Source organism: Diospyros lotus, chromosome 13 (genome assembly GCF_014633365.1).
Source record: "Diospyros lotus cultivar Yz01 chromosome 13, ASM1463336v1, whole genome shotgun sequence".
Classification (NCBI taxonomy): Eukaryota; Viridiplantae; Streptophyta; class Magnoliopsida; order Ericales; family Ebenaceae; genus Diospyros; species Diospyros lotus.
The window spans coordinates 11,212,518-11,230,622 of NC_068350.1; the positions used below are offsets into that span (position 1 = coordinate 11,212,518).

An 18,105-nucleotide genomic window follows, 5' to 3' on the forward strand; every position below is an offset into this window, starting at 1 on the left:
TGTAAACCCATCACAATACACCCACACAGTGCCAGTAACCATACAATGCATAGATATAATGTAATGGCATACGAGCATAAACGTTGATACATAGTCCACATAAAACCATGCATCAAGCCCAGCTCGCCCATATAGGAAATCACATACAATGCAGTGCTCGTGTCTAAATATAATGCAGAGGTATAATGAGTATAAACGATGATACATAGCCCCCATAAAACCATGCATCAAGCCTTGCTCGCCCCACTAGGAAGACACATTTAATGTAATATGCCCGTGGCCAAGCACACCAGTCGCATGAAACCCTTAAAAGCATATCCCAAACCCCTTCATGCATTTGTCACGACAAAATACTGGAAATAAAATACAAAGACCACATGCCATAGACTCTCGGCCACTCATCACAATCATGCACCGTCCAAGCTGGAACCTATCCCATAACAAACCTAGCTTCATTCCATGAAGGAAATGGAGAGTGAACAAACTCACCCGATCCATTTCAAAGACTTAATATAACATCCAAATTAATCCTCGAAATATACCAACTTAAATCTCAAAGTAAAGAAAATAAATTGGATAACAAAAATGGAGAAAATACAAGCTTATAATCCTTAAATAAAATCCATCAATAACTCCTAGTGAGAAAGATCTCAATAACTCCCCAAATGTAAAGATTTTCTAAAAATCTAACTACAACTTCCAAAGAGGGATGAGGAGCTTGCCTGTACTTCCTTCTTCTTCTTCTTCTTCTTTGCACTTCTTCACTGTTCACGCCACTCTCTCTGTAATTAATTTTAATTCCCTCTTCTCTCAACACTCCATATATATGTATATAAAAGACATTTGGAAGTGGGAGAATATACGTGTCAAGAAAGGAGGATAAATTCCCAACATGCCTTCCTGAAAAGTAACTTCTGAATCGAGAAAGTGGTTTGGTATTTCAGTCTCAGAAGGACCCATTCGAATGCAACAGTAACTAATTCGAATAAGAGGAATACAATGAAAATGGACATTCGGGTCAGATTCAACACCCTTTCGAATTTTTGGCATAACTTTCTCGTCCAAACTCCAATTGAGGTGATTTAAGATGCTATGGAAAGACAAGAGAAAGATCTACAATTTTTATGTTTTGAGTTTTCCGAGATTCGGACTGCATCGGGGTCAAAATCGGGTCGCAAGGTGAAAGTGACTTTCTGGAACGAGAGTCATTCGAATGAAATAGAAAGACATTCAAATGTAAGAGCAAAATTAAGCTCATTCGAATGCTACAGGGAACTCCATTCGGATGAATTTCAAAATTCATCTGAATACTTCATCCCTCATTCGAATCACCCTCAATCCATTCGAATGAGCTATTGTAGCATTCGAATGACACTCACATAACTCACAAGAACTCATCTGAATTAGCTATTCGTTCAAATCATTTACTGCACCATTCGAAGCATACTCACAAAAATCACAAAAACTCATCTGAATGACACCATTAACCACACACACACATCTGAATGAGCCCAAAACTCACACCCACTCATCCGAATAACATCATTAACCACACAAACACATCCGAATATCACAAAACACATTTGAATGTCACATGCCTCATCTGAATACACCCATTAGAATATCTAAACTACAATTCCAATATAACTTTACACACATTCGGATCTTCCAATTTAGACCCAACACTTAATTAATAATTACCAAAAACAACATATTAAACATCAAGGCTAATCACTCAATTCTCAAAACATGACACAACATTAATTAATTAAATTTGGGTCATTACAAAGAATATATAAGAAACTATGCTAAATGGTTGTGTAAGACAAGGTGCCAATCTAAGAAATGAAGATCTTTGCCTTTAGCTCTCACTCTTCTGCGATTTTTTAATGTGCATGGATTATGGTGTTCCTATGGCTTTCCTGGGAATTGGTTTTGACTCCCCTCAGATTATAGAACTTAATAATAGAGGACATGCTCATAAGAATAGCACGGTGTTAATAATTCACCAATGCCCTACATCTCTCTAATGCAGAACCAATAGGGGAAAGAAGAAAAGAAATAGCAGTAGAAAGAGATTAGGAGGAGGAGGAGGAGGAGAGAAGATGCTGGAAACAGATTTGCGATAGGAACAGCAGCAGAAAGAAGAACAAGGAAGAGGGAAGAAGAAAGGAAGGGGCAAGAAAGGAGAAGAAGTAAAACTAGATACATGTGATAAAATCAAAAGAATCCTAATACTCCAAGGTTCGTAAAAATGTAAAATTTCCAATACAACCGGAGTTTTAAAATTCTATATTAAATAGAACTCTTTTTCTCTTTCATTTTGCCTGGCTGAATAGAATTTTCCTTCAGAGGGTTAAGCTATAACATGAACTATCTTTGATGGGTCTTCTCTTCACAAATCAGGAAGGTGACTCTTTACGTTCCATAACTTGTATGGTACCTTCAGAAACCATATTCTACTATCTTATCTAATTTTCTAAACTAATCTTGTCTAGAAACTTTAGAAGATTAGGATTATTTCATTTTATGGCGATGTATTTAGTTTTATTAAAGAGTTTTAGTAGATTTCTCCCCCCCCCCCCCCCCCAGCTGTGCACGCTAACTTAGATGCAATATTAATTTGCAATACTGCTTATGCTCCAACTGCATTGTTGTGATATCCATTAGGTGTATAATGTTCATGTGTTTCTTCAATATCTCTAATTCTAATTCTAATTCTGATGTCCAAACTGATGTTGTTCTTTACCTGTCCTTGAATAGCTTGAATAGCTAATTCTATATTTACTTCTATATTTACTTGAATAGCTTTTATAAGTGAATTTTCTACCATGTGCATGCTTTGTTTTTGTAATATGAAGTGAAATAAACTTAAGGAAATTTTGATTGATGATTAAATTGGCAATAGCTTTGCAACATACTTTGTCCATACTCTACCCTAAACATATGGCTTACATGCCTCATCATGGTAGCACATAACATGGGCTGGCTGGATCATTCAAAAGTTTTGACTTTCCCTACTATTTTGCCAGACATGAAAGAGTTATTTAGGCATATGACATATTTGCATCTTCCTATCCCTTTTGTTATCAGGATTCTCCTAATACACATGGTTACTCGTACACAGGTGCGGGACATGCTTGGAGATGGTCGTCTAATAAAACGTCGTATTCGTGATGGAAAAGGTTTAGATTAAACTCAAATTTTGAAATCCACAATTGTTAAGATACTGCATTACCTGATCTTTCTTGTTTCTTTTACCTGCATCACAGACTTAAGTTGTTATTCTAACATGTAATACTTTAGGATGAACTTGCTTTTCCTTAGATAAGTTCTCTGTTACATGTGGGGAATGAGTGACATTAGTTATGTGAATGATTGGTGTTGTCATGAAGTAATCCTCGTAAACTTCATTTCCAAAAGTGATATATTCTTTTGAAATGTCTTGTAACTTATTGTTGAGGTAGGTTGGATAATCACACACAACATTTTAATGCAATAATTTCTGTTTGGTGATTATACCATTACAGTCTGTGAGGCACAGGTATTTATACTCTGAGTTGGTGTTTTAGCCAGTCCCCTTTGTAACATTGCATCTCAATATTCTGATAGTTTATGTTAGTAGTGTATCCTAGGGATGTAATTAGCTGTATATTATGATAAGATATTAGCTGTAATTAGCAGTAATTAGTTGTATAGATAGTTTCCTTTTCCTATATAGTTTCTTAATTTATCCTGTTTCCTAATCTACGAATAGGCTGCATGTATATAAATACTGTACACACCATTTATAAAATATAGACACATTCTCTTATTCTTACATGATATCAGAGCAAGTTCAACTCTAACCCTAGTCGCTTGTTGTCTCTTCCACCCTAAGCTGCTGCTTTTGGTGACCTTTCTTCCCCTAGCTTGTTTGTTGCGAGGGTAGATTGATGCTCTCTTGTGTGATCAATCACTTGTGCCTTTATATTCAAGGTTGTGTGCCTTGCAGTGTTTGTGATTTCGGATGGCAGATAGCATGACTCCTTCCGATCTGCGTGTCTCTGTTGGCACAACAGTGAAGTTTAATGGAAAGAACTATACCCTTTGGTCCCAAGCCTTTCGTACCTTCTTGGGGTCTCAAGGTTGTGCTCAAAATCTCATTGATAACAAACCTGATTCTAAGGATTCCAAATATGCAGCATGGTGTCAATCTGATTGTGCAGTGAAGACATGGATGTTAAATCCTTTGGAACCTGAGATTTCTGCCTCTGTTGGTCTAGCATCAACTGCTAAGGAGATGTGGGATTCTATCAAAGAGATGTTTTCCAATGATGGTAATAATTCTCGTATCTTCTATTTGTTTCAGCACCTTATTGATAATAAATAAGGAGAGAGGTCTCTGCCAGACTATTTTGCTGCCTATAGGGGGATTATCAACGAATTTCGTCAACTTCAGCCTCTCTCTACTGATTTAGAGACTCAGAAACGACAATGGGAAAACCTGTTTGTATGTGGTTTTTTAATGAACCTAAATGAGTGATACAACACTCTCAAGAGTCAGCTGCTTGGGGACAGCACCATGCCTACGCTTCAGTCCGTTTTCTCTCGCTTACAATCTGCTTCTTTGGTCTTGTCCTCCTGGGGTTGATCTGGGGCATTCAGCCATGGTTGCACCGTGCATGCAGTCGTGGGTTTGACATTGGCAAATGCAAAGGTCATGATAGGTTGTGTCTTTTGTGGTAAAAGAGGACACGCAGTGGATTGATGTTGGGATAAGCATGGCAAGCCTGATTAGGTTACCGAAGGTGCTAAGTTGTCCAATGCCCCTATAGCTGCAGCTGTTACTCTTCCTGCTAGTGAACCTAGTTCTTCTTTTGCTGTTCCTAAGGATGTTGTTCAGATCAACAAGGAGAAGTATGATCGGTTACTGCAATCTCTATCAAGTCCTGTTTCCTTCGATACCTTCCAATTAGGTACTAGGGCCCTTGTTGCCTCCTTTGGTAATTCCTGGCTAATTGATTTATGTGCATCAAATCACATGACAGGTAATTATTGTCAATTTACCAACTTTACACCTTGTCAATCTCTCCCCTCCATGATTGTTGCTGATGGCTCAATTTCTCATGTGTCTGGTTTGGTATTGTTCATACTTCTATTGGGCTCGATCAAGTCTTCCATGTTCCAAAGGTGTCCTTTAATCTTTTGTTTGTTCATTAACTTACCAAATCTTTAAATTGTTTTCGAACTTTCTTTCCTACTCACTGTGTTATTTAGGATCTCTAGATGAATACGATGATTGGAAACGGCTCTAAGTTATGGGGAGTCTATCACCTCTCTCATGATTTTGTTTTTGTGTCTGTTGTTGCTGCTGCTGTTGCTGGGTGCATGTCTCCTTATCAATGGCATTGTTGGTTGGGTCATCCCTCCCTTTCTTAGTTACGAAATGTTGTGCCTTTTAGTGAGTCTATTTCTAAACTAAATTGTGATGTGTGTCAGTTAGGAAAACATCGCAAAGCGTCTTTTCCTCATAGAGAAAGTCTAAGTTTGCATCCTTCTGATTTAGTACCAAAGCGTCTTTTCCTCATAGAGAAAGTCGAAGTTTGCATCCTTCTGATTTAGTGCATTCAGATGTGTGGGGTTCTTGTCATTATTCCACTATGACTGGGGATAGGTATTTTATTACCTTTGTGGATGATTATTCTAGGATGACTTGGATTTACTTGCTGAAAGATCAATCATTTGTTTTTGATATATTTCAAACCTTTCATAGTGAAATAAATACTTAGTTTTCTTCTAATATTTGTATGTTGCGATCTGACAATGCTTTAGAATATATGAAATCTGTCTTCTCTAAATTCTGTTCTTTTCATGGCATTATTCATCATACCTATTTGTGCTTATGCCCCACAACAGAATGGTGTGGCTGAATGTAAAAACCGCCATCTTCTTGAGGTTGCCGCACCATTATGCTTCAGATGCATGTGCCTAAATCTTTCTGGGGTGATGTTGTCCTTATTGTCGGATTTTCTTATAAATAGGATGCCCTCTTCTATTCTTGGAGGTTCAATTCCTTTTAAATATCTTTTTCCTAATTCTCCTTTATTCCCTCTTACTACTTGTATTTTGGGATGTGTGTGCTTTGTTCATCTCTTTGAGCTTGGTCTGGATAAACTTTCTCCTAGAGCTATTTGTTGCATTTTCATGGGGTATTCTCGAACTCAAAAGGGGTATAGGTGTTATGATCCTTTAACAAAAAAGCAGTTTGTTCCTGCAGATATCACCTTTTTTGAGTTTGAACCATTTTTCTAGGTATCCATTGACAAACTATCTATTCCCCTTCCTACTCCTGTGCCTCTACCTATTCCACCTCCCAAACCCTTGTAGGTTTACACTCAGCGAGCCACTTTGCCAATCCTTCCTGCTTTTGAACCGTCTCCTTCTTCATTGCGTTCTGATGGTGATTCTACTGATCCACCATTTCTCTTCCCAAAGGTAAATGTTCTTGTACTCAACATCCTATTGCTTTTGTTGTCTCCTTTGATCACCTTGGTCCTTTTTTGCCCTTTTGCTTTGTCTTTGTCCTCTATTTCTATTCCTAGGGATTACCATGAGGCTATTCAAAGCCTAGATTGGCATAAGGCCCTTACCTAAGGGGGTTCATCCAATTGCCATGAGAAGGAGATAACCGCCCTTCTTATCCACGGCAACCAGGACTTGGTGCTGTTACCTAAGGGGGTTCATCCAATTGCATGTAGATGGGTCTTTATTGTTAAATAAATATCATCCTAATGGTTCTATTGAAAGGTATAAAGCACAATTGGTTGCCAAATGGTACACTTAGACCCCCAGTATTGACTCTTTTGAGACTCTCTCCCGTTGCTCGTCTTAGCTCTATTTGTGTGCTTGTGTCTGTGGTGGTCAATCTAGATTGGCCTATGTATCAATTGGATGTGAAGAATGCCTTTCTTTATGGTGACCTGACTGGGGAGGTTTATATGGATTAACCATCTAGATTTGTTGCTTAGGGGTAGACTTATCTACTATGTAAATTAAGGAAAGCTATTTATGGTTTGAAGCAAAGTCCCAGAGCTTGGTTTAACAAATTTAGTCAAGTCATTTTTGCTACAGGATTTATGCAAAGTCAGGCTGATCATTTAGTCTTTGTGCAACATAGTTCATCTAGTGTTGTGGTACTTATTATGTATGTTGATGATATACTATTATCAGGTAGTGATATAATTGGTATTGTAGAAACTAAGAAATACTTGCAGTAATAATTTGTTACAAAAGATCTTGGTCAATTGAGGTATTTTCTTGGTATCGAGTTTGCTCGTGGTAAACGGGGTTAGTACTATCTCAAAGAAAGTATGCCACATATCTTTTACAGGAGACAGGCTTATTAGGGGCAAAACCAACCGAAGTTTCTATGGAACCTAAAGTTGACTTGTGGAAGGAGGATGAAGACCTTGAGGACAGTACACAAGATAGATGACTAGTTGGGAAACATATGTATCTAATAGTGACAATTCCAGATATTATGCATGTTCTAGGGTTAAATAGCCAGTTTATGGAAAAACCTAAGATGTGTCACTAGAAAACTGCTTGCAATATTCTAAGGTATATTAAAGAATCTCCAAGAAAGGACTGTGGTTCAAAAATAATAAACATAAATTTAGTTGGTTTTTCAAATGCTAACTATGCTGGGGACTGTCATGATCATAGGGTTTACCTAGGGTTTAGATTGAAAATTGAGAAGAGTACGAGGAAGAGAGAGTAGAAATGGAGGGAGAGACAGAACAAAAACAAAGAGAATTGAGGGAGAATTAGATAGAAAGAGGGGGAGAATAGAGAAATCAAAAGGCAACGAGAGAGAAATCAGAGTTGAGAGAGAGACAAGAATTCAATTATCATTTCACAATGACTAAATCTCTAGGTTACGGCCTATTTATAGGCTTCTAGGTAAAGGTACAAATCAGCAAAGTAGCAAAGTACAACAAAGGAAAAATACATGTAGTAGATAATTCCTATTATATCCCTAATATATCCTTGGATCGTGACAGTTCTCCTCTCCTCGAGAGAGTTCTTGTTCTCAAGAACTTACAGCGATTAGCCATGGTTCTTCATCCAATCCCTGTCTTTGTTATCTGATATATCCTTCTTTCTTTCTTTCTCCTTCTAGGTCTCTTCCTATTCACTTTTATGTTCCTTCTCTTTTTTCTTTTTCCGCAAATGTAAAATGTAGACTTCAAGGATCACCATGCTAAAGCTCCTTTCTCTAATGTCAAAACTCTCGAACCAGATGGTAGCAACCTTCTATTCCTTCATCTTCTGAATCTGGTCTACATCTTGTGATATGACAAAAAATACTCAAAATAGTAGTGAGATTTTCTTCTGTGACTCCTCAGCTCTTTTCGAAACCAAAGGCAAAGGAACAGTACTCTTAGAATCTTCTTTTTGAGAACCATTCTTGCCCTTAGCCTCCAACTTCTTTCTTTTGTCCAAGTCCTCGTTGCATGCCCGTCTCTCATCAACGACATGGAAGCTATCTTCATTGCTATCCTCATCTTCCAATGCTACTTCATTAGCTTCTTGCAAATATAAAATGTGATCCTCATCGATATCCTTGTCCAATCTCTCTTCCTTGCTGGAGTCTTTAGTTACAACTGGTCAGCTTAGATTCTTGCTCTACTCAATTTGTAGCCTTAGAAGCTCCTTCAATCCGTTGGCTGCTCTTAAGATAACTTTTAAGCGACAACCCTTGCTTTCTGTAAATGGCTTCCATTGACAATTCTTACAGCCTCGCGTTCTCAGCTGCTAATTTCGACACAAAGTAAGACATTAAAGCTCGAATGGGAATTGAGCATTCGGGAACTCAATTCCTCAAAGTTGACCTTAGAATCCATTAGGGAGCCTTCTTGTTTCAGGTTATTGAATTCTTCACTGCACCTCTCATTTTCGACTTGATTTAATGCTAATTCATCCGTTGTCTGCAAATTGGAAACATTAGGATTGGAAGTATTAGGTATGCTTCCAATGCTTGCTCGAATTAGTCCGACAATGGATCTAGAGCTTTCCTTTATCTTTGAAAGTTGACTCCATGGACGAGTAATGTTAAGATCTCCACATGTTGCTGGATCTGATCCCTTTCTTTGAATAATCGGATCTAAATACTCCTTAAAAAGTAACTCAGTTGGAAGGTGAATTTGAAATTGTTTGACCACCATAATCATAATTTCGTCTAGCTACCTATTGAGTTTGGCGCATGTTTCCTCGAGCCTTGTGTCCATGGCTCGCTTCTGAAACTACTTTCGTTGTGCAACTCTTCCTCCTAAACTTGATCCGACTCAATTGTAGCTTCCTGAGAGTTGCCTACTATCCGATTCAATAACCTAGATCTAGCTGCTCGGAAATCTCGAAAGTCACTTGAGTTTCAATTTGATCTGAAACCATTTGCTGAATTGATCAGCATTGAGATCTGAGATGACTGAGTTTGTCACTGACCCACCTTCAAATGCAACTAGGATTAAGATCTATTGCTCTGGATCAATTAACAATTGCCAATGGTCAATCAATTGCTCAAGGATCTTCTTTTGATCATGCCTTCCTTCTTGCCTCTATCACATGCAGCAACCTAGATCAGTTCCAAGAATTGCTTGCTCTGCTTCGCTATCAAAGAATCAGTTACTCTACTTAGTTTGGATGTCGGATCGGAATTACTGTATGGCTTATGTATCCACAATTTCCTATCATGTATTGGGGGCATACTGTAATAAATAAAAAATAATGGAAAGAGGATGCTATGAACCATTGTATAGGGGCAGTAGTGATTTGTGTTACTTAGGCGGTTATTTTGGGTGGGAGATGTGAGGCTATAAATTGTGGTCGACCTTACTATTGGAGGTATCGAGAATTTGAATGAAATCAGAATTCCCTCTCATTTCCCTTCTCAATCTCTCTCATAGTCTCTATCTCTCTCTACTCTTCTAATTCTCTTTCTCTCCCTTTCACAAGATCCTTCTCGTTCTTACTGTGATCTCTACCATTTGGGAGAGATTAGTTCTTTAGGCATTGCCAGATCCTTGTGGATCTGACATTTCTGTCACTCGATCGACTTTGTTGAGCTTTTCTGATAATCGACTCTCTTGTCACAACTTCGTGCTTCGACTTCAAACTCAACCTCGATCAATTCCGTGGAAAGGCGCCGGCTCTACTGCAATCTTTCGAGAATTCGATTGACTTTGTTGAATTAGTTGCATTGAATCGCCATAATTGCCTGTAGAATTAGCTTCGCTGCATCGCGGCTATGAATCGCCTATCACGCTTCCGCCGCGCCACTCTGATCTGCCTTCAAATTCACTTAGAATCATTGTCGAAACTCACTTGGCCTGCTTCGCCTTCAATTCCGAGCCTAGATCATCGGAATTCGCTTGAATGTTAGCCGGAAATTTCTTGGCTCACAGCTGAGGAACGATCTGTTCTAATACCATTTTGTCATGATCCTAGGGTTTAGATTGGAAATTGAGAAGAGTATGGGGAAGAGAGAGCAGAAATGGAGGGAGAGATATAACAAAAACAAAAAGAATTGAGGGAGAATTAGACAGAAAGAGCGGGAGAATAGAGAAATTAAAAGGGAACGAGAGAGAAATTAGAGTTGAGAGAGAAACAAGAATTCAATTATCATTTCACAATGGCTAAATGTCTAGGTTACAACCTATTTATAGGCTTTTTGGGTAAAGGTACAAATCAGCAAAGTACAACAAAGGAAAAATACATGTAGATAACTCCTAATATATCCCTAATATATCCTTGATTCGTGACAATTCTCCCCTCCTTGGGAGAGTTTTTGTCCCCAAGAACTCACAACTATTAGCCTTGCTCTTCATCTAATCCCTGTCTTCATGATATGTTTGATTCTTCTTTTTTTCTTTCTCCTTTTAGGCCTCTTCCTCTTTGCTCGTATGTTTGCTTTTTCTTTTCCTACAGACAAAAACTGTAGACTTCAAGGATCTTCATGTCAAAGCTCCCTTCTCCAGTGTCAAAACTCTCGAATCATATGGCAGGTTTTCCTAGGGTTTGGATGGGAAATTGGGAGAATTCGAGGGAGAATTAGACAAAAACGGAGGGAGAAATCAGAAGAAAGGAGGAGACTTCAGATGAAACAAAGAGGGATAGAGAATCTAAGAGAGAATTTAAGAGGGAAACAGAAGTCAATTATCATTCATCAATGACTAAATCTCTAGGTTACATTTATAAGCTTTCTAGGTAAAGGTACAAATCAGCAAAGCAACAAAGTACAACAAAGGAAAAATACATGTGGTAGATAATTCCTAATATATCCCTAATATATCCTTAGGCCATGACAATGACAAGGGTTATAGAAAGTCAACATCGGGTTATTGCACTTTTGTAAGAGGTAATCTAGTAACTTGGAAAAGCAAGAAGCAAACAGTTGTGTCTAGATCTAGTGTTGAAGCAAAATACCATATTATGGCTCATACTACATGTGAACTGATATGGTTAGGGGCATTGTTAGAAGATTTTAATATTACACACACTACTCCTATTCCTAAGCATTGTGATAATCAAGCAGCGATTCATATTGCAAGTAACCCTATTTTCCATGAATGGACAAAGCATATTGAAGTTGATTGTCTCTTTGTGAGAAATGCTGTTACTAGTAAGAACATTTGTACTCCATTTACCCCTTCAAAGGATCAGGTTGCAGATATGTTCACCAAGGCCCTTAAGGAGGATGACTTCACCAGACCAAGTGACAAGCTTCACATGATGGCCATCTATGTTTCAGCTTGATGGTGAGTGTTAGTAGTGTATCCTAGGGATGCAATTAGTTGTATATTATGATAAGATATTAGCCATAATCAGTAGTAATTAGCTGTATAGATAGTTTCCTATTCCTGTATAGTTTCTTAATTTATTCTGTTTCCTAATCTAGGAATAGGCTATATGTATATGAACAAACTTAGAGAATTTAGGAATAACACACTCTAAGTAATAGGGGTGAACAATGTTTCACACGCATTACTGGGTTACATGATGCCTTTAAATACAGAAAATTATCTATCATCTATCTCTATAATCTAGGAATTTAAAATACAAACATAACAACAGATAAGGAGAGAAATTTTCTCTTAATTTTTCTCATAATTCTTAGGAACAGCTGTTGTCTTTATCCTCTTTTATTCAACCTGATCTTCTTCCTCTTATTTTGGATTTATCCCCTTTAATTTCAGGATTCTCCTCTTTCCGCCAAGATTTCTTCGTCAACAGTATATAAATTGCTGTACACATCATTTATAAAATATACAGACACATTCTCTTATTCTTACAGTTTGCTCTTCACTGTAGCAGACGAGACACATATTTGTTTGATATTTGCAAGAAAACATGAGTTATGAGTTATTTTTATCATTATAGCTGCTTTTAAACTACAATAACTGCAGTAATGTAACACTGGGAATTGCATACTTATCTAGATTGGTAGTCTATGGAAAACTTAGATTAAATTGATAAGGGGTTTTCTTGCAATATGCTAGGCTTTAAATGTTAAACTTATTTTCTAGATCTTGTTTTCAAATGTTATCTTGCAAATTTTATGTGCGACTAAATGCCTTGCTTGCTAGGCTTAAAACTAAATCTTTATTCTTATGAGGTAATGGAAATGGAAGTTTGAAGATAAAGGGTAATATCACTGCATAATGTCTCTGTTTAAATTGTCTACAGCATTTTCTTGCTTCAAAGACTTTGTTTTCAGTAGGGAAGAAAAAATATGCTTACTTGAACTGAGGACTGGACTTTGTAGGTTATTTGTTCTTTTCTTAACAGAAAATGTACATGGAAGGAAACAGTTATTTTTCCCTACTTAAGCCTGGAGGAACATAAGGATACCTCACACAAGTACTTCCGATGGACCGTACTTTAACAGCTGATGCTACTAACTCTGAGCTATACAATACATCAAGACAAAATGATAGGGTTGAAAAGTTGTAACATTTATTTTGTGTTGAACAGTTGCTGATTTTTTTTTTTTTTATTATAAATTGAACAGTTGCTGATATGGTTCAGTTCTCTGATTTCATTAATGTTAATTAAACATCTACCTATCGGCAGGACTGTTCTTTATATCTATGTGTGGACTTAATATTTGAATTTGGTATATGTAAGTATTTGATGCCTTATGCTTTTTCTAATTTGTTTTTGAAATAATTAGGTGAATTTCCTATGGATTGCCCTCTTCACGACAGTCTACTACGTGTGCATTACAAGGGCATGCTTCAAGATGAAGAAAAGACAGTCTTTTATGACACAAAATTTGATAATGATGGCCAACCTTTGGAGTTCAGCTCTGGAGAAGGGCTCGTAAGCCGTTCACTTTAAAGATAGATTAGCTGTTATGGATTTGTTTTGTGGTTATGTCAGAAGTAGAGCTAAGCATTTTGTCAGGCTAACAGTATGGCAGATCTATTAATTAATACTGGAAAACTATTAGTTTTTTCATGTTGATTAATTTTCTTTTGTATTTTTCCTCTATATCCAATTATCACAAATTAGATAGATTTGTGCAGGCTCTTTGTTGGTTTTTTAATTTAAGGGATAATTCTTTTCATTGATAGGTGCCGGAAGGACTTGAGATGTGTGTTCGTTTGATGTTGCCTGGAGAGATAGCTCTTGTGACATGCCCTCCTGATTATGCATATGATAAATTTCCAAGGTTACCTTCTCAAATTTTATTTAACTTTTATTCCTTATATGGGTTTTTCATGCATAAGGTGTGGGTTCGTGAAGTAAATTTCATGATGAGAGTGATCACAGGTGCAACCATCCTAGTTATGATTCTTCATATTCTTCATAATTGGTGTTTAACTAATTTCAATATTTGTTCTCTTATGTTAGGCCTGCTAATGTACCTGAAGGTGCTCATGTTCAATGGGAGATTGAACTTCTTGGTTTTGAGATGCCAAAGGTAATCACACAAGTGTAACAGAGAGAGGGAGGGAGGGAGAGGTTTGGAGTATCCAAGATTAAGATTATTAGCATGTGGCTTTTGCTTTTTCATTCTCCAAGTCTGTATCTAATTGCAGTTACTGTAATAGAATCATAGTTAAGATGGGTTAGCTAAGAAGTTTAAGTTAGGGTTGTTGAGGACTAATGCAATCAACCAATAGGTTGGTATGTACTGAGCCTCCCTGGATATTGTCTCTGATTTTATTCCATGTAAAACATGCACGCCCTTGATAGGATTTTCTTTCTACCATATTTTCCATCTTGATTACCCTATTCTCATGTCAAATTCCAAGCGTGATATATTTGCCTGTCAGCAACATAGAAGAGCTGGATATTTGGGTTTACATGACTATTAGTCCAACTGTATGGATCATCATTAGGCTTCATCCATGGCAAGGAATATGAGGCCTAGTTTGATCCCCAGGTGTAATTCATGCTTGGAAGTTACATCCTTGTTAATGGTCATGTTTATTACCTTTCTATTATGATAACGTTCAATTTTCTCCTTCTAGATTGTGTCAAAAAGTGATAGGCCTGTTGATGCTCAAGTGAAAAGTTAGAGGATATTTCCTGCAACTAATTGCAAGGCCAATGTTTTAATTGGCTGGATGATTTCTCATTGATGCCAATTTTATTAATCAATTCAATTTTTTCTGCTCAAATTGAAATGCAAGGTTATCATCTGTAATCGATATTGGTCCCTATTTATTCTGGTAATTATCATCAGGAAACTATATGCATTGGTGAAATGACTTAAAGCTGTTGCTTTTGAAATTTCTTTTAAGTTAATGAACTGACTACAGAAAGAAAAAGTTACTGCAATTGTTTCTATCCAGAACTTTTCTCCTTTTATCTTGTTATCTTTCAGTAAAAATATATTAACACTCTTCATGTGTTGACATTGTTAAAGTTAACTGTTATTGTGCATAATATCTTGCAGGATTGGACAGGTTTGAACTTCAGAGAGATAATGGATGAGGTTGAGAAGATCAAAGGCACGGTATACACCTACAAGCAGTTTAGAACACATATGATTCAAGTTGCCACTAGGCAACCTCAAATTACTGCTTCAAATTACTGAATTTGGCACTGGTTCTAGTGTTGCATGCCCAATTATCTCAAATGCTCAGGGTTGGTGGCCCTATTCAGGCATCCCCATCTGACCTTTTGGCAGCGAAGAGCCATTGCGGTGTTGGGAATGTGTTGAAAGCTTCTGTTTTTGATACCATAAATGCACTTATATGTGGGCACAATATTTAAGAATCGGTTTTGGTTTCTAAACCATCCAGCACATGGCAGCTACTGTTGGACATGTAGTGGAATGTATAAGAATTAAGACATTATTTCTTTCTATTAAGAAATAGAATTATTTACGTCTGCGAAACACAGACACTTAAAATGAGTTCCTTGCTTGTATCTGATATGTTTCCAACATTCCTACTTGTGAAATCTGTGAAACATGCCAAGTGCTATCTATTTTGATGACTTGTGTGACTAATGATTTTCTGTGTCTAATTATTTAATGTTGTGCATAAAGGGTAATCGAATTGTATAAATTGGTTACACAGGAATATATCTCACCAATTCTGATGTGTTCATTTCAGGGGAACAGGCTTTTTAAAGAAGGAAAGTTTGAACTTGCTAAAGCAAAGTATGAGAAAGTAAGTCCTATAGTCTCTTTCCATTTTCACCTCTTCATTCAATGTTAAATTGGAATACTTACTGTCCTCTCTCTTATCTCATGTTTTGAGTCATAGTTGTGGAATTGGAGCTTGAAGTGAAATTAAATTAATGTGAACATATTCTTCTAAGATTATGCAATTTGCCTCAGTTTATACCAAACTTGAAGCTTCATACAAGTAGTACCTCATTTAAGTTTAATCCTACAGTGTCTAGAACGATCAAATGTGTCAATGGCTTCCAAGCAGGTGTTGAGTTTCTATTGATGTCTGTATCCCAGTTTTCCCTTGGAGATCTGTTTGTGTGCCAATCAACTGGCCCAGAAGGCTTGTGATTCATGATTTGTTTGCTGCTTCTAACATTTAACATTTGTAAAACAATTTTTTATTTTTGAATAATGTCATACTTTTCGGATTCACTTGGTGCAAAACTGCTGATAAAAACCGAGGTTTAGCATTTTGTGCTTGTGAATATGACTGTCGATTTCCTCTTATTAGTTAATTTTCAATTTAAGTTGCAAGGAGAAGTTAAACTGTGTTAATTGCTCTGCAGGTGCTTCGTGAATTTAATCATGTCAATCCACAAGATGATGAAGAAGGAAAAGAGTTTTCTGAAACAAGAGTAAGTGTGGTTATTAAAAATTGCTAACAGCTTATCACAATTCTGTTGCTCTTTGATGGCATTACATTGAATTTGGGGAATAAAAATTGTCTTTTCCACTGAAACTGCCGAAAGATATCTATTTCTGAGGTGATTGTTGTGAAACAGTAGTACAAACCAAAAACAATGTTCACCCTGAAACGTATCAAAATAAATTTGAACTCAATGAAAAACTATAGACATTGTGAAACAATTGGTTGTTTAATGCTTACTGAAATCTAAAAACAACAATTTATATTTCCTTCTGTTATCGAAGAAAGAATTTGAAGCCCAAAAAGATTTAAATTAGCTAGATGTTATTATTGTTAGATTTTTTTTCTTCTTTTGTCATTCCTTCTATTGATCTAGTATTTTTATCTTATTATGGTGAAGGCTCTTTCCAACTCAATCCATTAAACATTTTTGTTTATGAGTTACTAATATTCATTGTCTACTGCTTAAAGGACCTCCTGCCCCTAAGAAATCATTTTCCTTCTGTTTACTGTTAGTTGGGTACTTTATTATGTATATAGAATAAACTATTGTTGATTTTGATATATCTGTAAACCTGATCTCTTTAGAATTTTATGCACATTTTGGATTTGTGTATATAGTAATAGGAATCTCAGTCCTCAATTCCACTAAGTAGGGTCGGCTGTATGAATTCTAGACCCCCATGTGTCTTTATCCATGGCTATATTCTCTATGAGGTCATTATCTCCTATGTTATTATATCTAAGGGTTTTCCTCCCTCTTTTGCTAAAATTTGCTCCATTTCATCCACTCACCTTGTAGGTTATTATATCTAAGCGTTTTCCTCCCTCTTTTGCTAAAATTTGCTCCATTTCATCCACTCACCTTGTAGGAGCTTTGATCTTCAGTAGGTGTCACTTTATCCTTATTATTTATGACCTTATTTCTTATTTTGTCTTTTTATAGCCACACATACACTATAACATTCTCATTTCAGTTATAATCATATTTTGTTTGTCTTGGCACTTAACTATCTAACATTTTTTGCCATATAACAAAGATGGTCTTATAACCTTTTTATAAAACTTTTCTTTTAGTCTTAAAAGGAATTTTATGATTGCATAAAATGCTAGGTGCACTTCTCCACTTCAACCATTTTGCCTTGATCCTATGAGTAACATCCACTAGTCTCCCTTCTTTTTGATCAATTGATCCAAGATATTGAAATTGATCCTTATTTTGGGATGTGTATGCATAGTAAAATTTTCTTGCCCATAGTTATTTAATAATTTTTTATTCAAATTGATTTACTTTCAAGTAACACAATTTTGCATTTTTATCTAAATAAATACTCAGAGGATGAGAAAGTTCAATTTAATGCCCGCTTGGTAGAATGCTTATATTTTGTGTTACATTTTTGTTTTTATTATGTTGAAACAAAAACAGAAAATGGTATTTGATTATTTGTTTTTATTTTCAATAATTTTTAAAATCTTTGTAAACTTTTCATAATAATAATAATAATAAAACAAGAACAAGGTGTTTTCACAATTTTCATTTTTCTCATTTTCATCCCTTCCCCTACCCTTGGCTATTGGAATCACCAGGGAATCGCCAATCAGTCGCCTAGATGCTGGGCAACCCCCAGGGCCCTAGGAGTTGCACCAATGTCCTGGCAACTTGCTGGACTGGTGATGGTATGGTGGTAGTTCTTGTAACAGCACTTGTATATATGTGTACTATGTGAAAACAACAAACAATAATAGCATACCAAGCCCTTATCCCGCTGTTCATCAGAAATTGAAT

General features: G+C 36.5%; 1 protein-coding gene across 1 annotated transcript in view; it reads left to right on the forward strand.

The window, feature by feature from the left end:
• Positions 1 to 18,105, forward strand: part of LOC127788445 (peptidyl-prolyl cis-trans isomerase PASTICCINO1) — a 30,935-nt gene that overhangs the window by 10,348 nt on the left and 2,482 nt on the right. Inside the window, exons 11-17 of the mRNA XM_052316705.1 lie at positions 3,128 to 3,185; positions 13,214 to 13,362; positions 13,617 to 13,714; positions 13,897 to 13,966; positions 14,948 to 15,007; positions 15,612 to 15,668; positions 16,240 to 16,308. Coding sequence (XP_052172665.1) covers positions 3,128 to 3,185; positions 13,214 to 13,362; positions 13,617 to 13,714; positions 13,897 to 13,966; positions 14,948 to 15,007; positions 15,612 to 15,668; positions 16,240 to 16,308 — 561 coding nt within the window. The remainder of the gene's footprint in view (positions 1 to 3,127; positions 3,186 to 13,213; positions 13,363 to 13,616; positions 13,715 to 13,896; positions 13,967 to 14,947; positions 15,008 to 15,611; positions 15,669 to 16,239; positions 16,309 to 18,105) is intronic.